At 34.5% G+C, this 26,491-nt stretch overlaps 2 protein-coding genes across 3 annotated transcripts in view; one reads left to right on the top strand and one right to left on the bottom strand.

Moving 5' to 3' along the window:
- The window catches only part of ERO1A (endoplasmic reticulum oxidoreductase 1 alpha), a 50,614-nt gene extending 35,804 nt beyond the window's left edge, over positions 1 to 14,810 (top strand). For both annotated transcript variants that reach the window (XM_061158075.1, XM_061158074.1), the window contains 7 exons: positions 3,704 to 3,730; positions 3,835 to 3,927; positions 4,777 to 5,023; positions 5,523 to 5,592; positions 10,191 to 10,277; positions 10,361 to 10,494; positions 11,718 to 14,810. In XM_061158075.1, the coding sequence (XP_061014058.1) occupies positions 3,704 to 3,730; positions 3,835 to 3,927; positions 4,777 to 5,023; positions 5,523 to 5,592; positions 10,191 to 10,277; positions 10,361 to 10,494; positions 11,718 to 11,778 (719 nt within the window). In that variant the 3' untranslated portion in view covers positions 11,779 to 14,810. The remainder of the gene's footprint in view (positions 1 to 3,703; positions 3,731 to 3,834; positions 3,928 to 4,776; positions 5,024 to 5,522; positions 5,593 to 10,190; positions 10,278 to 10,360; positions 10,495 to 11,717) is intronic.
- Positions 14,811 to 16,337: 1,527 nt separating this feature from the next.
- GPR137C (G protein-coupled receptor 137C) overlaps positions 16,338 to 26,491 on the bottom strand; it is a 58,664-nt gene continuing 48,510 nt past the window's right edge. The window contains exons 4-7 of the mRNA XM_061158076.1: positions 21,674 to 21,823; positions 20,321 to 20,446; positions 20,035 to 20,153; positions 16,338 to 19,118 (exon numbers count right to left, since the gene is read on the bottom strand). Of these exons, the coding sequence (XP_061014059.1) occupies positions 18,941 to 19,118; positions 20,035 to 20,153; positions 20,321 to 20,446; positions 21,674 to 21,823 (573 nt within the window). The 3' untranslated portion in view covers positions 16,338 to 18,940. The remainder of the gene's footprint in view (positions 19,119 to 20,034; positions 20,154 to 20,320; positions 20,447 to 21,673; positions 21,824 to 26,491) is intronic.

Below are 26,491 nucleotides of genomic sequence, written 5' to 3'. Positions count from 1 at the left end.
GGTATTATTGCCAGCTTTTTAAGTTACTGTAATGTGCCAAATTTTAACATATTGTAGGTTTACAGTGTCTTTTTGAGAATATTTTTGCTTTATGAGTAAGATTGGGATGATTTTTGTTATTCTTAAGGCCATATGCATAGCAATATGAGAAGACTCAGCAGTACTTAGCTTTACTGTAGGTAGAAGAGATTGTTAAAATGTATCACTTTGCTCTCACTCTAACTTCTCTTCTTTTTAAACAACATTTTATTTATTTGTTTTTGGCTGTGCTGGATCTTTGTTGCCATGCAGGCTTTTCTCTAGTTGCAGGAAGCAGGGACTCCTCTCTAATGGTGGTGCGTGGGCTTCTCATTGCGGTGGCTTCTCTTGTGGCACTGGGCTCAGCAGTTGTGGCTCCTGGGCTCTAGAAGTGGGCTCAGTAGTTTGGTGCATGGGCTTAGTTGCTCTGTGGCATGTGGGATCTTCCCCTACCAGGGATCCAAGTGCATTGGCAGGTGGGTTCTTTGCCAGTGAGCCAGGGAAGCCCCCCATATTCTCTGTCTTCTGAGCATTATTTTTACGGGTTGCCTTTACATTATGTCTAAGTAACAGAATCCTAAAGTCTTATAACTTTGCTCTTTTCTTATTATACTTTATTTTATAGTAATGGTAGCAGCTAAATAAAATCCTAAATCATAACTATACTATTTGGAAGAGAAATTCTTTAGTAGTATGATTATTTTTGCAAAGGTGTCTCATATTTTGTTAGTGTTAGTGGTGATCCTATAGTTTCCAGATATGAATAACTTTATTCCACCTTGGGTGTTCCCAGTTCTATGCTATATTCTGGCTACATTAAAAGAAGCTATTTCACCAGTGCAGACAGCCCTTCCTCCTGGGCCATGGGGCATGGACAGAAAGGCGGCCGCCCCCTCGCCCATCATGCACCACACATTTGTGGGGAATCTCGTGCTGAACCATTGGCAGATGGCCTGCTTCTGGGTCAGGGTTTCATATGTAGCAGAGCAGCTCCCTCACTGCTATCTACTGAAAGTCAGCCCTCAACACAAGGGTTTGTAAAAAAATTTAATAAAATAAACAAAGTTTAAAATAAAAAAAAGAAAAGAGAAGCTATTTCAGTTTTTTAATATCATTTCAAGATCTTAACCTGTCTCATTATCAAAGTATAGATGGTTAACCTGTAGAGGCTATCCTTAGAGAAAACATCTTATTTATAAGTGTAATTTTAAGTGTTCTTTCTGGTAAAATATGAAAGCTGACATATTAGGCGATTATCTAACTGGATCATATTCACAGACAATCTACTTCAGGACTGTAAAACTAAATGAAAATTTCTTTGGATGACTAAGTCCTAACTTAAAAAAAAAACAACCCAAAACATAGAGGTTACCAGTAAGGAAACAAATCACTTGGAATCCCACAACCCCAAAATAATTGACATTAATAATGGCTAAGAAGACATGCCAGTACTTTTCAAAGTAGTTTGCAAATATGAATTTATTTAATCCTTCCAACAATCCTAGGGCATTTTGTTAGGATTTTTATTTCCATTTTTATAGACAGAAAATGAATCCCAGAAAGGTTCAGCAACTCAGCTAAAACCATATGATTTGTAAGTAGCAGAGTTTGGGATTCAAATCAGGCAGTTTGATATCAGGGTCTATGCTTTTAACTACTTCATACTGCTTCTCTGCTAACATTTTGATAATTATTATTATTTTCATGTTTATACTAATATTTTTATAATATATACATTATTATTTTATATATTATTATTACCATGTCAACTTATTTCCTCAGCCTGTGTCCTGATCAGCTCAGGCTGCTCTAAAAAAATACCATAAACTAGGTGGCTAAAATAAAAGACATTTATTTTCTCAGAGTTCTGGAGGCTGGGAAGTCCATGATCAAGGTGCCAGCAGATTTGGTTCTTGGGGAGGGCCCTCTTCCAGGCTTACAGATAACTGTAAAGATACTGATTCCATCATGGTGACCCCACCCTCATGACCTCATCTTAGCCTAGTTATTTCCCCAAGACCCACTTCTAAATACCATATGGTGGGGGAGAGAGGGGGAGTTTAGGGCTACTACATATGAATTTTAGGAGGGAACACAAACATTCATCCATAACAACTTAGATTTCTAGAAATGGATTTACTGGATCAAAGGATAAGGACACTTTAGGTGCTTGATACATACGACCAGATTCTTTCTGTCATTGAAAGGGGTTCCACTCATTTTGCCACCTAGTTTTACCTAACTCTTGTCTAAATTAAGTATCTTATTTCTTCTTCACTCTTTAAAGTTCTATCTTTACAGTTTTAATTTGCATTTTAATTTATTTTTTTATCAAGGTATAATTGATGTATATTATATGTTTCAGGTGTACAACATAGTCAGAATTTTTAAAGGTTATATTCCAGTTATAGTTATTTTAAAATATTTGCTTTGTTCCCTGTGTTGTACAAGATATGCTTAATTTGCATTTTTATTATTAGTGTGACAGAACAGTTTTTATCTGTTACTACCATTTGTGTTTTTCCTTTATGGATTCTCTATTCATATTATTTGCCCTTTTTAATGGGTGCTTTAGCATTTTTATTTGGTGTATGAACTTTTTATACACAAGATATTATTCTTTGTTGCATTTGCAACATACATTTTACTCAGTCTGTTTACCTTTTGCTTTTGTTTATAAAGTTTTCTGACACAAGTGTTTTAAGTTTTTATGTAATCTGTAAATATATAAATGAATGTTTATTCTATTTGTCATTTCTTCCATTACTTTTATGCTTGTTTGGTTGATTATTAATATTACTATGAACAACTTTGGTGAAAAGGTCCATATAGCACAATGTTTGTCATCTCTAGTAGATATATACATACAATGTTCACATAGGTATAATATTTCGTGTGCCTTTTTATGTATTATTTCAAACAAACATTTTCATGCATTGTCTGTGTTCCACACACTTGTCATTTTAAAGTTTTATATTATTCAGTCATGTTAACTGGTACATAGTATTTTATCATGTTAGCCTAGGTCTTGTGCATTTCGGTTATTTCAGGTTTTAAAAATTATGTAGAACATAATCATCTTTCTATGTATTATCCCCCCACCTCCATTTTGAGTTGTTTCTTTAGAGCATAATTCTAAGAGCAGAATTATCAGGTCTAAGTATATGAATAGTGATTGCTGTAGGCCATAGAATATAAGTGAAATTTGGTTTTTGTAACATTTCCTTAAATTGTTCTTTTGAAATATGGCATGGCATAAAATACTATCAGTTATAGACAAATAATATACTTCCAATACTATTTTATAATTTTGACTTCTCTCATTTTTAAAAGTGTATAATGTGTTCTTAATTTTTATAACATGAATTGTTATTAAGGCTAAGTATTTTTCCATGTATAGATTTACTATTTAATTTCTGTGTTTTGACCTCACATAAAACACTTTATCCAGAAAGTTATAAGGCTAGGGCCACCTAAGGCCATGTTAAAGTCTTCTGAAGACTGAGCAACTGAGTGGCACCATTCACCAAGTGAATCCATACCAAGAACCTTTCTCCTTTGCAAACAAGACTGGGACCTTTAAATTGCTCTTTGGCACAAATTTGCTATAATATTTTAAAACTTTTGAAAAATGTATATTTTGGCATTTTTACAATCTTGTGACTTATTTTTCTTTTAATTTCAGAGAATACTTTTTACAGTTGGCTAGAAGGTATTGGACACTTTTAAACAAATTTAATTTTTTTCACATAAAATTAATTTTATATCTTACAAGTTTCACATATGAAATTTCTATTTCCAAATTACCTTTTGTAGGTCTCTGCGTAGAGAAAAGAGCATTCTACAGACTTATATCTGGCCTCCATGCAAGCATTAATGTGCATTTGAGTGCACGGTATCTTCTACAAGGTATATAATAGTCACTTTTATTCACTTTACCACACTTAATTTCAGGTATCCTTAAAATTTTCTTGCTATTTACCTGGATGGGAAAAGATTGGCCCTGTTGAATATTAGGCAGGAAAAATTTATTCCTAAGTGGCAGTAATCAGGAATGTGGGAACTGTGGACATTATCAGGAAAAGTTCACCTATTCTTAGCAGTCTTCACTTTCTTTTAAGAAGCTGCTCAAAATCATACACACCACTTTGGAAATGTTCTTTTGTTTTGTTGTGGGAATTAAAATAGCTCCTAAGAGCACAGTTGTTTTCATTAGATACTACTGTATCTGAATCCTTATGTTTGCATGTCAGCTTCAGGCCTGTAGTTTAATGGGCAAAAGCATTTTTTTTTTGCTGCTCTTCATGCTTTACAAGGCTGCTGAAAAATGAGACCTTCTTGGATTTTCATCAGTAACATGTTTATTCTAGAACTAAAGTATCTCTTACTTCTTAGAAACAAAATCATATTAACTTTAATTAGGACTTCAAACTCATTAGTAATTTCAGATAGTCATCTTTGACTTCTGTATCTTGGTTTTATGAATATATTTATATTCAGGAATTTGATTGGATTAGTCCTGGTTTCTCAGTAAAATAATTGAGTTTATTTTCCTTTTAAGTATGGGTTCTAGAAGATAAAATATTAATATGAAACTGTTAAAGGCTCAATTATGTAAAGCAGTTTTCATGGTTGTATTGATCATACATTTTAAAATATAAAATAAAATTATCTTCTGCAAGCATAAATAATCTAATATAAGTACAATGAAACTTAATTTTAAAATTCAGTTTTTAATATTCAATTCTTTCTTCTCAGATACGTGGTTGGAAAAAAAATGGGGACACAACATTACAGAATTTCAACAGCGATTTGATGGAATATTAACTGAAGGAGAAGGTCCACGAAGGCTTAAGAACTTGTATTTTCTCTACTTAATAGAATTAAGGGCTTTATCTAAAGTGGTTCCATTCTTTGAGCGCCCAGATTTTCAACTCTTCACTGGAAATAAAGATCAGGATGCAGAAAACAAAATGTTACTTCTGGAAATACTTCATGAAATCAAGTAAATTGTGTATTACAACTCATGCAACTTATATATTAATAGAAGAGTGACAAGTGATATCCAAAATTTAATTCTTAAGTAATCAACTTAAAGGAAAATTATCTAAAAAATAATTAAAAGCTAATTTTGCTCACAGGTCTTTTAAAATTGAGTTTTGGTTTTATTTTCATTTTGATTTATGAACTAAGAGGTGCATATTTTTAGTTTTAAGAACCATTCTTTTGGTATTTGATACTTGCATTATTTTTATATTTAGTTGAACAGGTTGGGTCTGGGCCCTAATTCTACTATGTTATACAGTTAGCTTTTATATTTGAGGATAAGAATTTGTTTGAGGGCATCAGAATTTTGATTTTTACTATCTATTCTACTCTATTGTACTTGTATTATTCATCACTGACCAGCAAAATGTTGTATTAGTAGGACTTTTAATATTTTATAATACATGAAAATGATTATTTTTTTGTTTTATTCAGAAAATATGTTTTGTTTAATGCAGGTCATTTCCTTTGCATTTTGATGAGAATTCATTTTTTGCTGGGAATAAAAAAGAAGCAAACAAACTAAAGGTAATAATTTTATACTTTAATTTTTAAATGTAACCTCACATGCAGATATGACTATAAAGCCATGTTTTTATTCTTAACAGTAAATCTGAATATACATCTTGAAATTATAAGAAAAAATCAGAGTCATAATCTTTCTTTTCCTCAAGAAAAAGAGGAAGTCCAAAAGCAGGTCCAACTTAAGATTTAGTTTGTGTTGCTTTCAACATAACATCAGAAATGTGTGTGTGAATGTACTCTTTACAGAAGGCTTTCATTTCACACTGATTCTCTCGTGTAGTAAATAGAGCTTATGAATGAAAGGAAAGGGATCTAGAGCTGGAGAAGCAGAAACTGTCTTCTGCTGGAGAGAATTCTGAAAATAGTTTTGGCTAAATTATGGGATGCTCTTTAGAGGGAGAGGGCATATTGTTGTTTTGGCTTTCATATTATCCCTTGGGAACTAAAGGCATTTAGGGCTTCTTAGGTGGCATAGTTGGAGAAGGCAATGGCACCCCACTCCAGTACTCTTGCCTGGAGAATCCCATGGATGGAGGAGCCTGGTAGGCTGCAGTCCATGGGGTCGCTAAGAGTTGGACATGACTGAGCGACTTCACTTTCACTTTTCACTTTCATGCATTGGAGAAGGAAATGGCAACCCACTCCAGTGTTCTTGCCTGGAGAATCCCAGGGACGGGGCAGCCTGGTGGGCTGCCGTCTATGGGGTCGCACAGAGTCAGACACGACTGAAGCGACTTAGCAGCAGCAGCAGCACGTGGCATAGTGGTGAAGAATCCGCCTGCCAATTCAGGAGACACGGGTTTGATTCCTGGGTTGGGAAGATCCCCTGGCGAAGGAAATGGCGACCCACTCCAGTATTCTTGCCTGGAAAATTCCAGGGACAGAAGAGCCTGGTGGGCTACAGTCCATGGGGCCACGACAAGTCAGACACAAGTGAGTGACTGCACACACAAAGGCATTTAGGTACGTCGGCAGGCAGTCCTGGAAAGAACAGAAGACCTGAGATCGCACAGGATGGGTTCTGGTCTTTGTCTTGCCTCTTAATGGAGGCAAGACCATCTTTGTGCCTATTTGCTTCAAAATACAACAAATAAGAAATTTCATTGAAAAGATTTATTAAACGCTTGTTGTGTGTGGAGTGTGATTTTTGTCATTAAAGGGAGAGATGGCTTCCATCCTCAAGGGATTTCTAAGTCTTTTTGAAGACTTAGAAGGGCTTCCCTTGTGGCTCAGCTGGTAAAGAACATGCCTGCAATGTGGGTTTGATCCCTGGATTGGGAAGTTCCCCTGGAGAAGGGAAAGGCCACCCACTCCAGTATCCTGGCCTGGAGAATCCCAGGGACTGTACAGTCCATGGGGTCGCAAAGAGTTGGACATGACTGAGCGGCTTTCACTTTCACTTTGAAGACTTAAGTAAAATTATATTATTGTTCTAATTATAAAGGTATAGATAAGTAAAGCAGGTGGTCCTCAGTAGAAGTGGGCTTGATGTCGTTTCATCAGAATATTTATGACAGTCTCTCTGTTTCTAATTTTTTGTTTCTTTCGATATAGAAATAACCTGATTTTTCATAGCTTGCAAACAAAATACTTTTTGCACTCTTGTTTTTTTTTGCTGTTAGATACTAGTTATTTTTGACTGCCCATCTCCCTCCTGCTTAAAGCATCCTAGCTAGAAATACATACCTCAGTGCTTATATAACCTACAAACAGCTTCCAGGAACTTAGAAGTGAGGGGAAGATGCTGTAATGACTTTTTTTTCCTACTATTTTTGATATCTGTATTATTTTTAGTAGACTTGCTGGTTTATGGAGAGAATGTTTTGACATCTACTTGTTTTATATTGTGCAGATTAGAAATATTTCTCACATTGTTTTAATTTTATCAAAACTCTGAAATACTCAGCTTTGATAGCCTATGAAATTTAACAGATAATTTTTCTGAGTCCTTTTACAAGAAAAGAATAAAACACCAATGAAGCTTGTTAACATCAGTATTTACTTTTTTTGAAATTATGGTTTATAGTGAACATCACGGATTTGAATAGTCACATAAGTATATTTTAATATCTCTTCTTGTCTCCTTTACACTCTATCAGTGTATGGTTATAAGTAGAGGATTTGTATGAAAGAGAAGTGTTCAGTGTTCACTTCAACACAGAATAGGATCTCACTTGAAGGCTTATAGAACATCTGAGAATTGGGTGAGAATTGTTTTTTGGCCAGTTGGTTTCACTGAATATAGATCAATGATCAATGTGTTTAAACCACAGAATGTTTGATCATTCTACTCACTGACTAATTTTTAGTATTGATCTTAAAACTATGTATATGAACAAGGAGAATTTGTAAGTGATTTAGGGTCTGTTTATTTTAAGGCTAATACATTTTTCTAATCTGAGTTAATTTTAGAATGTACTCAGGTTATTGGACATTGACTGTTATTTGTGGAAGTCATAAGGATTTTCTCTTTGTTCTGGTCTGGTAAATTTCTAGCTTATTAATTTGGTTCTTTTATATTATGTTCATTTAAGCATTTGTGCTTGCTTTTAGTTTTGCAATGTTCGTTTGACTCTTGTTAAGCAACCACATTTATTCTCCATATATGTTGTAGAAAGACTCAAGAGCTGCTCCATTCAAGTATTTGAATTAGTGAACATAGATTCAGATACTGAGTTTAGACACTGTGTACAAAAGCATGCACATTGTTTAGAGATTTCCAAGCTTTAAAACTATCAGTCTAAGTCAAGAGCTTTCATGCCTTTCCACATGATAATAGTGTTTTATTAGTGAAAATATAACTGCCAAAATCCACCATGCATTTATTGACACTTGTAACATAAAAGCTGTGTTTTATTGACCATGACATTTATATCCATTTGGAAATTTATAGTGTGTACATGTGAGCTATTTGTTCTGTCTATATACAAATACTTGTCTACTCAGGGATTTTGTAGACTTTTACACCAACTATAAATCCTCCAGAGGTCAGCACCTATAGGATGGGAACATCAACTTCAGAGTAATTTTAGTGCTCTGTTTCCATTATTCTTATTAAAAGTGTGAATTTTCTTTAATTTGAAGTTGAAATACAAGTTTAAAGGAAACCTCAAATCACCAAAAATCTACTTACAGTAGTATTGCTGGGTAAATTTTTTTAAAACTAAGTTGAAAATTAGAATTACTTCTTATTCCAAAGGGTATAGAAACACACGATATAGAATATTGCTAACAAGTGGTAACATTTAATATTAATAATTTTGGCTTTGTATTAAATTAATAAGGTATAAGACCTGGGACCTTATTATAAATCTTTTACATGGTACGGCTGTTGACTGTTTCAAAGTCTCAGGCTGAATGATGCATCTGGGGAAAGACTGTCTCCAGAGTGAACTGAGGTCTGCTTTGAATAGTAGGTTCCAGTCTTTGCTGATTTATCCCCATTTTTAGATCTTTGCTTATGTTCTCTTCTGATTGAGCTCAGTGTGTGGTTTAGCACAATAAAAACAAACGAAATATTATATACTTACCAAATTATAGGCTATTTGATATAATGAATGTTTCATCTGAAATGTATGTCAGATTTCCTGCTTCAAGTACTGTAAGCCTGGGATTCCACTGTAAATTCAGGACAGGGGAGTCATTGGAGAATTAGTTAATAATTTCCACTGGTGTGAAAGAAGGATATGTTCTTGGCTTCCTTTCTTTCTTCCTTACCCCTTAAAGACATATGCTGCTTTTGGATGAGTTTAATGAGTTTCTCTCTGAAACTTGGTGGAGGGTACATGGATCTCACTATATTCTATAGGTTTTTGTATGATAATAAAGTATGTATGATAATAATAAATGGTAAAAGATCTGGTTGTTTTTCCTAATACCAGAGAGAAGGGCTTTCATTTAACTATTATGAAACCAAAGGTGTTTACTTGTTGTTCCCTCCATTATTTATTCCTTTCTCCCTTCCTTTTTTTCTTTTTTGGTCAATGATGTCATACAACCTCTGCCCCTCCCCTGATATTGACATATGGTTAATAATCACATACAATAGAACATCTCAACTCAGTTACTTTGTGTACATTTACAGACAGTCTAGTTTGGGAGGCAGGCAGTCCTGGGGTTTGGATTTGCTATTTACTAGATATGGGAATTTGAGCAAGTTACCTAGCTTCTCTGGACCTTATGTTTTTAATTCATTAGGTGTAGATTGTAATCATACCTTGGGGTTCCCTGGTGGCTTAGCTGGTAAAGAATCTGCCTGCAACGCGGAAGACTTAAGTTAGATCCCTGGGTTGGAAGGATCCCCTGGAGAAGGGAAAGGCTATCCATTGCAGTATTCTGAAGAATTCGATGCACTGTATAGTTGGTGGGGTTGCAGAGTCGGACACGACTTTCACTTTTGCTTTTGTGGTGAAGGTGAGATATAATTGCATATGTAAAGACTGTGGTGTGTAGGAGGTATTTCGTGTACACTGATTTCCGTTTTCTTCCCTTCTTTGGTGCTCTCCAGTGCCTTGCACACAGTGAGGCACATAGAAGGCACTCAGAGATACTTAGTATTTGACCATATACTACATCTTAATAAAATTTTAAATTATTCTTAGGAGGACTTTCGACTGCATTTTAGAAATATTTCAAGAATCATGGATTGTGTTGGTTGTTTGAAATGTCGACTGTGGGGAAAGCTTCAGGTAAGCATATCAAGCTCAATCCTGTTTTCTTTCTTTGCACAAGGAACTTTCTGATATTTCTTTTTTTCTTATTTCTGTTATAGACTCAGGGTTTGGGCACTGCTCTGAAGATCTTGTTTTCTGAGAAATTGATTGCAAATATGCCAGAAAGTGGACCCAGTTATGAATTCCATCTAACCAGACAAGAAATAGTATCATTATTTAATGCATTTGGAAGGTTAGTTTGCACCAAAATTTTTTTTGCTAGCCAAGTAAGTCTAATGCAACACATATACTCTCAGATAAAACTGGGTAGGAAATATCCTGTTTAGTGAAATTATCTCACTACAAAATTCTGTGATCTTATGAAATACTTTAACTTTGTAGATATGTGCAATCATTAGATGATATTCTTTATTGTCACCTCTTGAATCTTGTAATCATTATTAATTCACTGAGTGCTTCAGTATTCATCTTAGGGAATTTGTAAATTTTTTCTAATCTATAGTGCTACCCAAATGTTTTTTTGAAGGTCCTAGAAAAAATCATGTTGTGTAATGTAGGTGTACATATAAAATTTGTGAATTTGCCATTGTGTAAAAAGGCTAATCATGCTTTTAAAAATAATTTCATCAAAATGATTAGAAAATAAACTTAAAATTAGGAACTTACATTATAAAATTTAAGTACAGATGCATATCCTCCTGGCCTATCATATCTAAAGAATGCAGAGATTTATAAAAAAAAAAACAAACTAACATTTTCTAAGGACTATATTTCTTCACTTAAAAAATCATGATTTAATAATTGACCTTCAAAATTATTCTTTAGTACACAGATGCTTGACAGTTATATTTGAGTATTTTACTATTTTTTTCATGGTGGAGAACAGAGCTAAAGTATACTTAAAATAACAAACTTTTTATAAAAGTTAGTGAAAACAATTTGGTCACACGTTTACTGTTCTCACTCTTTATAGTCCAAAGGCTTTGATTCTTTGTATATTTATTTAATAAATATGGTAAATTGATTAGTTTAAGTGTTCATATACTTATGCATATTTAAAATACATATTTTAATGCTTATGTACTTTATAAAGTATATACCTATACTTTATATATAGGTATAAAGTATACCTATATATTTTAAATACTAAGCATATGAATATACTTATGAATACTTAAAAATACAATACTTATGTACTTTATAATTTTGTACTTTGAAACTTTAATACTTAGTTATGACTAATTAAAAATAACTGATTTCTGGGGAATGTTATTTTAGTTTTAATATGTTAAATTAAGAACAAAAGTGCATCAAAACAGAGTAAATGTTTTATGCACATTTATGTTTGCTGAAATAAATTAACATTTTTTTCTGTGTTCTGAAAATGCAAAGTGAATAACTTGTAGAGAAAAGTTATCTAAAATAGTTTCTGAGTGAAATTTATTTTGTTTACAGAATTTCAACAAGTGTGAAAGAATTAGAAAACTTCAGGAACTTGTTACAAAATATTCATTAAAGAAAGCAAGTTGAAAAGTGCCTGTTTCTGGACAGTGGAGGCCAAAGAATGGAATTTCATTCAAAGGCATAAATAGCAATGAGAGTCTTAAGTCAAACGTTTTATATAAAGCTGCTTTTGTAAAAGGGAATTATGTTGTTTTAAATAACAATTTTTTAAATTATGTTAAATCTATGTGTAATATTATTGTGAGTAAAAGTAAAACTTTGATAATGTGGTACATCTTTAATGTTTAATATTAAGTAAAATCATCAGGATTATCAAATTCACATAAGGTAAATCTAAGTAAATGATGTTTTAAGTCTCTCAAACTAGAATTTTGTGTAAGAAGACATAATATAAACTGTGGCCAATGTGAAAAGTGCTTATAGGAGAATGTTATGACCCATTATTAACAGCCTAAATTACTAACAGCCTAAATGTTCAACATTTAGGGTGAACAGATTTAGTAACAAAAATACAGAATGCCTCCTTAAATTTGAATTTCAGATAAACAACAGTTTTTTAATATAAGTATGTTGCATGTAATGTGGGACAAACTTATACCAAAAAATTATTCCTCCTTTACCTGGGATTACCTGGGAGTCCTGTGTTTTATTTGGCAACCCTACAATACATTGGTATGAAACAAATCACTTTTAAAATTATTTTGCTATTTTGATTGGCTTATTTTGGTGTGTAGCAAGATACAGTGATAATTCAAGGGTGTAAGGAATTTCTAAACAGTGTGAAAAGTTGAATAGATTTATATATTTATTCTCATAGTACTTTCCCTGATTCTGAATAAAAATTTGGGGAAACTTTTTATTTTTATATAATTTCAAATTTATAGAAATGTTTCCAGGATAGTATCAATACAAAGAACTCTTTTACCAGATACCTTAATTGTTCATATTTGCTTTCTTTCTCATGCTTTCTCTGTATATATACATGCATATACTATTTTTTTCTTAATCATTTGAAGAGTCAGTTATAGGCATCGTGTCCTTTGAACCATGTATAATATGAATAATGTTTCAATGATTTTTTTTTCAGAAAAAATATCTGGAACTATATACTACTATAAGCCTTAGAATAAGGAATCATTTTGAGTTCCAATCTAAAATTCTTTTTTGAATTTTGTTACCCTTTTAATGCTGTATAGTCACAGGCATAAAATTTGGGGGTTTTGTATGTGACATTCATTTCTTTCTTCTCCCCATAACTAAACTGTAAGTTTTAGAAGTCTTGAAGGGAAGATCTTCAATGATAAAAAATATTTGAAGGGGTTTAGGAATTTACAGCACATGGTAATTGTAGGAAAAAGGGAAATGTATACCTCAAAATCATGGGCCCTTTCTGTATGTCTTAGCAGGTATATCAGGTTGAGATGTAACATTATTAATAAAGCAGGGTTTATTTATATAATGGCTTAGAAACGCTACTTAACACTACTGTATGCTTTTTCTTCTTTATGTCCCTACAGCCTGATACAGTGTCAAGCACATAGTAGGTGTCCAATAAATATTTGTTGAGTGAATGTATGAAAATGTATTCAATATATTTAAATTAATTATCACAGAACTAAGTTTAATAATATATGTTTTCCCCCCTAATTTGAATAGGGCAGGAAAAGAAAGATATTAACCTACTATGGAGTCAGTATGCTTAGAGACTCAAAAGACTATGAAGTGAGCACCAAATATAGAAGTGTAAGGACATTTGTGGTACTCTGAAAATTTGGTAGATGGGTTTCAGTGGTTATTTTGCCTGTGTAACTCTCTCTCATCTCATGCCCCTACTCTCTCTTTTTGTAAAGCCAAACTTTTGAAAGAATATTCCTGTCTTCACTTTGTCCCCCTCCACTTGCTCCTTTAACTGAAACTTGGCTTTTTTTCTTAGTAGTTAACAATCTTGTCTTTTGAAGTCTAAAATCCCAATTCTAAATCTATGGTTTGATTCACAAGCTGTTTCTTGACTTTTTTTCTGCATTTGACACTGTTGAGAGCCCCTTCCTTAAAAATCTCTTTTCCACCAGGTTTCTTGTATTTCCCTCACTTCTGAGTGCCTCTTTTCATGTAGTGTTTAAGTTACCCCTCAGGCTTTTATTCCTGCTGTCTTCAACACTGCCACTTCTCACTCTTGAGTCCTTCCAATTCAGCGACCTCTAAATCCGTATCTTTAGCCTAAACTTCTCAGACCATCTGCCTTCTGCGCATCTTCACTTGGTTTCCCACAGACACCTGTGTGTATCTTAAAAAGTTCTGCCCCAAACCTACTCTTATGCTTATGCTCCTTCCTTTGGTTAATTTTAGAACCATCATCATCTAAATTCTCTAGGCTAACCCTTCCACTCCCCTGTCCAGCCAGTGTCTAATCTCTATGGATTTTATTTCCGTATCTCTGATATATCACTGTCTTTCCACTTTCATTGCTCTTCCCTAAAGTACAAACCTTTTTCCTTGTACCTGACCTGTCTCCTCTCTCTTGCTTCACAATGTTACCAAAGTGGGCTCTCTAGAAGCACTCTCACACTGTTACTCCCTGCTTAACACACAGTGAACTCATGACCCTTTAGGAGGAAACCAGACCTCTTTCCTTGGTGAACAAAGTGCTCTGATAGGGGTCTTTCTGTTTCCGCCAACCTCATGTTCTGCTAAAGCTGACTTACAGTTCTTCAGATGCAGCATCGTCAGGCCTCCACACCTCGGTGCCTGCTCTTCTCTATCAAGTGCCCTAGCCATCCTTCCCCACCTGGGAAACTTCTGTGTATCCTTGCAGGTCCAGCATAGTGATCACTTCTGTGAATTCGCCCTTGCTTCATGCAGGAAGGATCATCTAAGTTCTTTTGTGACACCACTGTATTACAACCTACCTCTACTGTCACTTACTGTACTGTATTGTTTTTGTTTTTTAAAGTCTCCTTTACTAGAATGTGAGCTCCTTAAGGGCAGGAAAAGGAACTTTATCCATGTTTGCATCTCCACAGCATAGTTTTTGGCATATGAACACTTAATAAATGTTTGTTGAATAAATTGCTTTTAAAATGACAACTTTATTATCGCTTGTGATCATACCTTCACTCCAAATATTCTTCACAGTAAGTCAGTAGGCACCCAAGGATTTCTGGACTTTAGGTGATCAATAAAGCTTCTGAAACTATCTTAGAAATTTGGTGTGGTTTTGGCAAGTTATGAAAGGGGCCTATTATGGAAAAAATGGTAAGAACTCTTTTCAGGGGAAAACATTCCTGAAGAATTTCTTGAATAATCAAAGAAAAGCTGCCCAGGATTATGAGCTAGATAAATTTCTACCTGTGTAAGAATCTAAGGGGAAAGAGAGAGGTGTTGTAAGTTATTTCACACAAGGATTTTTCTCAGCTCAATGTTTGAATAAACATGTACTATCTAATATGGGCTTCCCAGATGGTGCTTCCCAGGTGGCGCTAGTGGTAAAGAACCCACCTGCCAATGCAGGTAGATGTAAGAGACGCAGGTTCGATCCCTGGTTCAGGAAGATCCCCTAGAGGAGGGCACAGCAACCCACTCCAGTATTCTTGCCTGGAGAATCCCAAGGACAGAGGAGACTGGCAGGCCGTATAGTCCATAGGGTCGCAGAGTCAGACATAACTGAAGTGACTTAGCACGTATGCACATACTATCTAATAACACTGGTATTTTAAAGTAAGGCATTTCATATTGAATTAGTGTATAACACTAATTAGTGTACAGCTAGTGTTGTACATACAGTTATCTCAATGTTCAGTACATACAGTTATCCACTTACACAGTAGTTCGACTTTAGATTTTTCCATTTGACAACAGTGCAAAAGCATACACATTCAATAGAAACTGTACTTCCACTTTTGAATTTTGTCCTCCTCCCCGCCCCCCGGGCTAGTGATACGCAGTAGGGACCTCTCTCATGATTTGGGGTGGTGGCAGCACTGCAGCACCCCCTCAGCCACGCAGTCACAGGGGTAAACAACCCATACACAACCGTTCCCTACCAACTACAACCGTTCTGTTTTTCACTTTCAGTACAGTAGTCAATAAATTATACATGATATTCAACACTCTATTACAAAACAGGCTTTGTGTTAGATGGTTTTGCCCAACTGTAGTTTAATATAAGTGTTTTGAGCATGTTGGTTGGATGGCATCACCGACTCGATGGACATGAGTTTGAGTAAACTCCGGGAGTCGGTGATGGACAGGGAGGCCTGGTGTGCTGCGGTTCATGGGGTCGCAGAGTCGGACAGGACTGAGCGACTGAACTGACTGACTGAAGGAAGGCTAGTCTAGGCTGTGATGTTCTAGGCCAGCTGTATCAGATGTATTTTCACTTAGGACAAGCCAAGGAACATCTGTAATTACAAGCTCACTAAAAGTAAGCTGTCATTTGTAACTCTAGGTATTTTCCTCTTTCTTGTGGTTGGCTTCTCATACTTACATGACAGAAACTCAATGGGTATAGTCTGTTAAAAGAGATTAAGAAAACCAGACCTCCAAATAAAAGCACAAACACTTTTATTTTTAACAGTAGTGTTTTGTTACAATTTAGTGAAACAAATAAATACATTCATTGGCCACAGCTATACTTTTATAACCAGTTTGACACTGATTTTATAGCTGAGAAACACTGTTAAACAATAAAAAAGGCAGCTATGCTTAAAAAAGCCACTTTAGCTATAAATTACATCTTTCATAAAACTACTACCAGCTATAGTGAGTGGCAAGAGTTTCAAAATTAATGACCATCCAAATAAAACAATAAAAACAAGCACTGCTAATCACTGTAGAATTATACACTTAAGCAATGAAATTCTCTTTTCTAGTTAGTGAACCAAAAAGAAGGTTTGAAATTGTCATCATGTGCTTCAGTGCAGGATGAACAGGGGATCGATAGCCCTTTGATTTGATAAACAACTCCTTCTTTCAAGACCAGACTTAAAGTGCTCCTAGTGCTTTGGAATTTTTAAGCAAAAACTGGGCCAGAAGCTTATCTTTCTTTGTCTTTGGTGATTTATTGTGGGAGATGTCTATAAGGAGACAAATGCAAGAATTCAGGTTCCCTGGTCAAGGATAAGAAATTTACAAATCTCAGATTTGGAAGGATCAACTAATGCAACTGAAAAAAACAGGTTATTTTATCTGAAATATTTTTAAAAAGTAATCCTCACTTATCTGGTCAAATAGGAGCATTATGTAAGGAAGTCTGGGGAAGCTTTCCTAGAAAACATGTATCACTTTGAACCCCAAGGATTAACAAAGGCAACACATCTTCTTAGTTAGCTCTAGATAATTAAATACCTAACATTATTAAGAAAATAAATAGTTGGCATTCTGAAAAGAAACCCAGTAACTGAAGTTGCAGTAAAAATACACTCATGTAAGTGCATGGTATGTTGTCCTGTTATGACCTATAAATTCTATACTATAAATTTTTAAATAATTTGGTTGCATTGAGAGAATTTACTATAAATCCAAAGTGACATGTATAAGTTTATGCTTTGGACTGAATTCAGAATTATTTTGTACGATAAAAAGATGAAATTTCTTTGGCTGTGTACCAGCTTCCCAAGAGATCAAAAGCATTAAAAATTTCATTTTTTTCTTGGGGTTTCACACTGTTATACTTCTGTGAAGTTACTGAATCAATCAAAAAGTTGAAAGATGTTTTATGTAAGAGAAGAAAAAGAATATAACTTTCTAATCAAAGTAAAGACAGAAAAAGATAGTTGTATTAGTTCCAGTTCTGAAGAAATAGATTAGCAAATAACCGTATATAGTCATCTTTAAGCATGTTGTGACAGCTTCCCAATGTTGCCTTTTACCTTGGGATCTTGAGGTATTTAACATCTACTTTTTTCCATATAGACATTGGTAGAAAGTGCATTTTAAAATTCTCTATCACTTTAGCCTACCATATATATATATATTTTTTTTTTTTAGATCTAAGATAGGATGTTCAAGATAGTTTTGATGTAATTCTGAAAGTTCTCCAATATTGTTAACCACTGGGTTTTATACTTACCTAGTTAGTATCTTCACATGAGTTGTTCATTTAGTCTAGTGCTGGAATTAATTTGAATTAAATTTAATTTGGTTTTGCTCATATGCAAGATATTAAAATGAAAACTAAAGGAAGAATTATATGTATTACAAAGTATTGCACTTGAGTTCACTGCAATAACATATCATGATTTAATTTACCTGAGGATAATCCTGATTCATAGGAATAATAGGTATGATTCACTATATTTTATTTCAGCTAATTGAATGCCTTTGAAAATGTATTCATGTTTTAACTTAGAATTATATATTTTCTGAATAATTCTTAAATGCATCTGTAAACTTTAGTCCTAAGAAGTTTCTATCAATATCTCCCTACACAAAAATTGCTGTTGTTTTCTTGAAGAATCATGCTTAAACTACTGCATTATCTTAACCATACAGGATAATCACTTGTCCAATTCTACTTAAAGTAACCACGTAATTTTGATTGGTATACTTTGCTCTTGAAGAAATGACTGTGGCTTTCCAAAGAACACTGCTGGTCCTCACTGTAAAGGATTACTAGTATCATTTCTTTATAATGATTGTTTGAATAATTTCAGTTAGTACTGTACAATCATGCTTAAAAGAACTATCTTCAATGATTACATATTCTCAATAGATCTTTCAAAAGAATGATACATTTTTATGCCTTCATTCTGTGCACTGTTGACACTATAAACTTTATTGGGTAAGAATTCCACATGGAGTACACTGCTGGATATACAGGCTTTGATTTTTGTGAGGAAACTGCCTCCTGATTGGATGTACAACATAACATCCCAGTGTGAACACTGGGTATGACTTTGGGGACTGCAGTGTACTCTTTCAGAACAAAGATAAAAGTGCAAATATGCGTTTGATATTCCAAAGTCAGGATGTTTGGAGGCCATCAAGTCCCTTAAGATCTAATCCTTCTTTTCTCTGGCTCCAGATTTTCCATTGTACTTCATTTTACCAGGACGAGGTCAAAAGTAACAGCTGTGTCCTCCACTGGATTCAGCCACATTTCCAGGCTTTGTTTTCAGTTGTAACGGATAATGGAATGTTTATGCAGATGGAATTTAAACACATTGAATATACACATTCATGAAAAATGATTGAAGAATCACAACTTGGTAATGCCATCAGTTTTGTGGTGTCACGTATAAGCTATGGTGACTGTTCATATCTAAGTTACTACAAGTGAACAGCAAAGGAGCAGTGTCTGTCAGAGGTCCATGCAGGTGAGGAGACACAGTGTAACTGCTGCCGCCACAGCCCGTCATGGTGCCATACCAGCCCAAACCTTGTGAGTTTGATAAACTGCAAGAAAAGGGCAAAAAAGGACTGCGATCAGGATATAATAACTCATGTTGGCACTCTAGTTCTTAATGCATTATGTTCTTTGCCAAATAACGGCTTTCTACAAAATTCAGTAACTTATATCTAATATCCTTGATTCTATATCACATATTAGAAAAGAATGAATAAAGACCATTCAAAATTAGTAGAACTTGATTATCAGATGATAATAAAAGTAGTAATATAGTGCTTATTATGTACTGGGCTTTATTCTAGGACACACATATGTATGTTTACACACACATGCACTCAATCTTTACAACAATCCTATCAGGTAGGTTCTCTTATTATCCCTATTTTACAGATGAAAAACAGACAAAAAATTGAGGTTAAGTAACTTGTCCAGATGAAGTGAGGATTAGAGAAAATGCTATATCAAACTCAAAGCATTATGTAACGTGCATTAAGGCTTTCTCTTTGCACTGATACAGAGCTAAAATGGTATGGACTTGTAATGATTTTGGAACAAGGAGGGCACTGAAGATTTCTTATAGTAGCTAAGCTTCCCAGGAGTTTTATTTAGGGTTTCTCTGTGGATTTTGAACAGCACAGTAGATATGGAAACATATATAATCACTATAATAGTATTTCTTCTCTGCTCACCAACCCCCATCAGCTTTGAACTAACGAGGGATCCTGAAATGAAAGGGTGCCATTTTACCCCCAAAGGCATTTCTCAAATAAAGGTAACATATGGACTTAGGAGCAGATGATAATTCTTTATAGTACAGGTCTCATCGTGGGTTTAACATTTACTGTTCTATGCACCAATGTTAAATGATCTTATATATTGGTAGGTATCAGCAAATCACCCTTTTCATATTTGGGTTAAAGCTTTTAAAAAAAATCTATGTTGGTACTAATTCAGTGCAACTACCTTCCTTCTCTTGAACTTCCCAGTCTTGGCAAGTCATCATCACTATCATATCGTCTCGGATTGTCGAAGAAGTATGCTCTGGAACTATAACTGTGACTATTTATCATGCCAGCAGGTGCCTGTGAACAATTGTAGTAGATAGAATATGAAGATTTACTTTTCAACAAAGAAAGGAGGTTGAGATTTATAATCCTTTTTAGCTTTTGCCAAAAATAGAAAATCAATATAAATGTTCTATTATTTTTAAAAATAAGAACAGGCATTAGGTAATGTTATGATATCATACCAAATTCTGGTTTAATCTCTGTGCCCGGAAAAACAGAACCACTGACCATGCTGGCACATGTTCCCACAGAAAGAGGACCATTCCAAATACAATATACTCTTCTCCACTTACATCTTTTACGTGAGCCTGTGAATAGAATATGGTCGAGCAGTTTTAAAATCAGTCTTATATGTAAGGAATCACCCTCCACAAACAACTTGCTTCAGGTAGGGTAAGTTAACAGATCAACTTACAAGCACATAGAACTCTAAATTAATTTTCCATATTTTATGGCTTCTCATGTAATGATATTTATTCTTTAAAGATCATAAAATGCTTTGATGTTAAGTAGAATAAAGAGGTATTAACTTTCTCAACACATCAATTTACGAAAATATTTTTAATACATGGGTAGTGGTGTGGGTGGTTTAGGTCCCATAGTCTGAGGAGGGTTATAGAAGAGACTACAGGTTCCAGCTCCTCCAAAGGCAAAATAATCGCACTTACCCTGAGTTACACCTGTAGAGAAATGTAACATGCAAGTCGCTCAGCTCTGTTGCTATTTAAAAACATGCTTTTGGGCTTAAATTCCATGTTGAATTTGTTTCTATTCAAATAGATGTGGGGAAAGAGAAATGGGAAAGGAGTGAAGGGAATCTGCCACACGGAACCAAATGTGAAAATTCCTTCTTTGAAAGATAATTAAAATTCTGATAAAATAGCATTCCAGAATGCTTAAATTCAGTACAAAGTTAACATAAATGAAGATATGACATGCACCTAGGTCAGACTATTTCTAGCAGAAGGATGGAGAATGCTGGGAGGTCAAATATGCATAGCAAGGGTACCAGGAGTCACTACAGAAAACACCTAGATACCCAAGGAACTATGAAAGCACTCCCATTTTCAAGACTGACAATGTCAGATTTTCATAAAAGTCATACATCTAAAACTGAGCCAAATATTTAGGTTATATGTGGTTCTTGGGTAAGAGAGAACTAATTTCATCCTAGCAAATTAAAGACATAACCATATTTACTAGCTAATGACAGAATATCAGCTTATCTAGAGATACTTAAACAATATCCTTTACAAATTAGTAAAATAGATTTATAACCAATAGATTTAATGCACTGTTAATATTATTCACAAAAAGAAAAGAAAATACTACTTTGGGAGAAGTTCTCTCTGAAGAATGATTTCAACTGCCACATATGAATGAGAATTTTTAAACATAGAACTTTGAAGTATGATTACTGATAGTGGCTAGAGATTCCATAAAAGTGTTTGTAAGTCAAACACTTAAAACATTCTCCTAGTCAGGCTAACTTCATTATCATACACTTAGATTCGCAATACATGCTAGAGTCTTACCTTATCTGAAAGATTATCCCAGCCATAATTAAATGGACTTTCTAATGTATCCTGAGATATGGTGATCACCACCAAATTATAACATGCTCTTGAAGAGTACAGAAGAATGACCACAGAGCCTACGACAACAGTCTGGCATAGAGACATACCCTAAAAGAAATAAAAGTCATCATCACAATAGCCTACACATTTGTCATGATATATATTGTCCACATACAGTATAGTCACCTCTTGCAATGCACCCCTAGAAAACGCTGAGTGAGTGCCAGTTGAAATCAATTCTTGATTATCATGCTTTACAATTCCTATTTTTAGAACCACTTGTGTTTCAACTACCCTGTTAATACATGTAAGTTCTTTGTCAACTTGCCTAGCAGCAGCTGGAGGAAGATTTTGTTCAGCCAAGGTTACCTCACTTCCTTAAGTAATATATGAACAAACAAGTTGGCAAATGATCGATGTTAATCAGAGAGGTAGTTTAGGCACAATGAGAAAAGAATGGGAAATAGAAACATTAGTCCATTTGATACACTTAATTTCCAATAAGAAGCAAAACTGAATAGAAACACAATTCCTATACTATTTGCTTTGTTCTGTTAGAGTTGATGTTAATCCTCTGTTGATATTGTTATGTTGATGACAAAATGATGCAGGCACCCAAATGCACTTTCAAATCCAAAATATTTTAATACTAAAGCTTTCACCATTTCCTGAAATACAGAAAGAAAGCCTAATATAACAGTGGTTATAACACTGGTTCTAACAGTGGTTGTCAACTAGAATGTATACATTGGAGAAGGGTGTGGTATCCACTTTTTCAGAGATTCTTAACCTGAAATATTTGAATACAGCTGGTTTTCTTTGTAATCCTATTTATCTTAAAGACATTATTCTGAAAAGTGACACAACTGCCAAACATATATTGTGAAAAACACCTAATACGGTGTTTTGGAAGTTTGTATTTTAGTGTCAAAATGATTAAGCAGAAATGATGGCATTCACCACACAAGGGTCAGGGCTGCTGGATGATTGACAATTTACAGGAGAGTTCTCCACATAAGAGAATTCTCTGACCTTTATAACTTCCCCATGTCCTCTTGGACATTTATGAAGATGAAAAACTTATGCATAATGATCTGAGCCAGAACCCAAATCTGTTTTAAATATAAAGTTTATGCTTGTCTAGTTTTAAATAGATGCCAACATATCCAGAAACACACATAGCATGTAAATTGAGGGAAATTTGTCCTTTGTTTTTTGTTCGGACCTTTATCAAGAATAGTCAAATATTTCAGAAAGGTGTGAAAGTGACAGCAATACTGCTTGTGGTATATAGTGCAAAAGCAACACACCTGTAACAGTCTGCATTCATAGTCTCATTCACAATTTCTATGTGTAGATACAAGCATCTGACCACTATAGCATACCCTCAAATCTACACATTCAAATATTTATTAATTACTTTCCTTTTATCTTCTCATTATATTATAATTAGGGCAGTTGCACTGAATTTTTGAAGTTATGTGTGTATGTATGTTAAACAATCTATTAATTTCAGCATAGAAATAGGTTATTAAAATTTATGAGAAGGTTTCAATGGGTTTGGTAGGATTGAGAAATATTATAACTGACATGCTCATAAGAACAACACATTTTTAGAGTGAATGAGAAGAAAGCAAACTTAAAGATGAAATATATCTTGAAAGATTTTGGGATAGCAATAGCATATCTTCTCTGAGCTAACTCACTATTACAGCAAAAAGTATGTGTGAAAATAAAATCCTAGCAAGATTAAATTTTTTAATCAAGACTAAGCTTTTCCACAATGTGCATTTTTATTGTGCATATTTATTATGAATCCAAAAAAATGTTGCTAATAAAAAGCTAATCTAAAAGCAATCCAGTTTCCATTTTAAAAGTACTATATTATTACAGAAAAGTTAAGTAACAAGAAAAGTTAGAATGCTGTAAGCATTATCATCGTTTAATATGCCGCTGCTGCTGCTAAGTCACTTCAGTCGTGTCTGACTCTGTGCGACCCCATAGACGGCAGCCCACCAGGCTCCCCTGTCCCTGGAATTCTCCAGGCAAGAACACTGGAGTGGGTTGCCATTTCCTTCTCCAATGCATGAAAGAGAAAAGTGAAAGTGAAGTCGCTCAGTCGTGTCCGACTCTGTGCGACCCCATGGACTGCAGCCTACCAGGCTCCTCCATCCATGGGATTTTCCAGGCACGAGTACTGGAGTGGGGTGCCATTTCCTTCTCCAATCCTTTAATATAACCATAAGTAAATTTATAGTTACTGCTTTAAGAAATACTATGACTGCTAAAAGTAATAACATCTTATAATATGGAGTTTCTCTACTTACACTTGTAAATATTATAAAAAAACTGCAAAGAAGTGTGACCAAGAATAGTATCAGAGCAATTAACAAAGCAAAATTGCAGCCAAATTACATACATATAATAGAGAAAGAAGTCCACCAATTTAGAAAACAAATTAAGATTCTTCCCACAAAATATAGGATCATAAAACAAAAGTAAAGGATTCAACTACATGGAAAGTGCTGTTGGAAAGTTAGAGGAAATTTTTCTAAATTGAATAGTCATGACAAACAATTCCACTCAGGAGCAACCCTCAAAGAATGATTCTCCCTTCCTCTACTTTAGACATCTACAAACCACTGTTTTAGAAATTCCACACTTGACAAGTAAAGAAGAGTTAGACCTCACTCCAGTATGCTTACCATTAACCAGAGTTCAGTATTTGTTTATAGGTACTTTTAGGACGCAGATGTGCAGAAACCTCAACTTAACCATTCACTGAATTTTGACAACTGGTGTATACAAATAAAGAACATTACCATCACTCTTGAATGTTCTCTGACATCCATTCCCCACCAGTCAGCCCCTCAGACACAAATATTCCCCTGCTTTTGTTTTTACCACAACTTAGTTCTGCTTACTCTAGAACTTCACATAAATGGAATTACAGAATATGAACTCTTGTGTAGGTATCACTCACTCAACATAATGTTTTGAGATTCATCCATGCTGTTGGATGTACCAGTAGTTAGGTCTTTGCACTGCTGAGGTGGACAATGAACGTGACCAACTCCTGGTTTGCTCAAAAGTTTCCTAGTTAAAAAACTTTCCTAGTATTAGCACTGAAAGTCCCATATTCCAGAAATCCTTTGAGTCCCTGGCAAACCAGGACAGTTAACCCCACTAATTCCACTGTATAATTACATGAATGTGTTTATATGAGAATTTGTTTATCCACTTTTTCTGTTGGTGGACTGTTTCTGTGAATGTTCTTACTCAAATCTTTTTGTGGACATATTCTTTTGCTTTTCTTGGGTAAATACCTCAGAATGGAATTGCTAGGTCATGTGATAGGTTTAAGTTCAGCTATGTAAGAAACTGCCAGATCTTTCCCCAAAATGGATGTACAATTTTGTATTTCCAACAAAATATGAGAGTTCCAGTTGTTCCATTTCCTAGATAACATTTGGAGTTGTCAATCTCTTTAATTTTAACCATGCTGTGGATATTTTGGTTTTAATTTGCATTTCCTCAGATGACTAACGATATTGTGTTTATTGGCCATTTGTACATCTTCTTTGTGAAAAGTCTGTTCATATCTTTGACCATTTTTAAATTGGGCTGTCTTTTTAAAAATTATTGAGTTGTAGACAGTCCCTGCATATATTGGAAATGATTCCTTGTCAGAGGTATGCATTGCAAATATTTCCCTAAAATCTGTGGTTTGCCTTAGCATTTTCTTAGTCTTGCCTTTTGATGGGAAAATTTAATTTTAATTGTCTAATTTATTATTATTCTTTTGTGATTACTTTCAATGACCTGCTTAAGAGATGTTCAAAAGGAAACTAGTCCTGAATATTCATTGGAAGGACTGATGCTGAACTGAAGCTCAAACTCCAATACTTTGGCCACCTGATACAAAAACTGACTCATTGGAAAAGACCCTGATACTGGGAAAGATTGAAGGCAGAAGGAGAAGGGGACAATAGAGGATGAGAGGGTTGGATGGTATCACTGACTGAATGGACATTGAGCAAGCTCTGGGAGTTGGTGATGGACAGGGAAGCCCAGCGTACTGCAGTCCATGGGATCGCAGGGAATCAGACATGACTGAGTGACTGAACTGAAGAGATCTTTGCCTGTACCCAGACTGTAAAGATAATCTCTTATGTTTAGTTTTAAAAGCTTTATACTTTTTTGAACTATATTTAAATTTGTGACCCGTTTTGAATTTTTGTGTGTATATGAGATGCAGCTAGAGGTTCATTTTATTTCATGTGGATATCCAGTTGTTCCAGCACCACTAGCTTTCCCTTTGAATTGTTTTAGCACCTTTGTCAAAAATCAAGATTATTTAAGTCTGGATTGTTTCCAGGCTCTCTATTATGTTTGTCTATGTCTTAATTACTGTGGTTTTACACTTAAGTTTCAAAGTCATGTGTTCTAACTCTTCTTTTTCAGAATTACCTTCTGCATTGTTCACTACAATAACCGTTAGCCACATGTATTTACATAATCACATTTAAACATGTTAAATTAAAAGATCAGTTCCTTTGTAGCACTAGTCCTCTTTCAAGTGCTCCATAGTCACATATTGGCTAGTACAGATATATAATATTTTCATCATCACAGAAAGTTCTATTGGAAAGAACTACTTTTTAAAAGTATTTTAGGTCCTTTGTATATCCATATAAATTTTAGAATAAATTTGTCAATTTCTATTTTTTAAAGCCGCAAGGTACAATTATAATTGGGATTGCATTTTATTGATAG

Source organism: Dama dama, chromosome 12 (assembly GCF_033118175.1).
Source record: "Dama dama isolate Ldn47 chromosome 12, ASM3311817v1, whole genome shotgun sequence".
NCBI classification, from domain to species: domain Eukaryota; kingdom Metazoa; phylum Chordata; class Mammalia; order Artiodactyla; family Cervidae; genus Dama; species Dama dama.
Note: the sequence above shows the minus strand (reverse complement) of the source record. Positions and strands in the feature narration are given on the sequence as shown.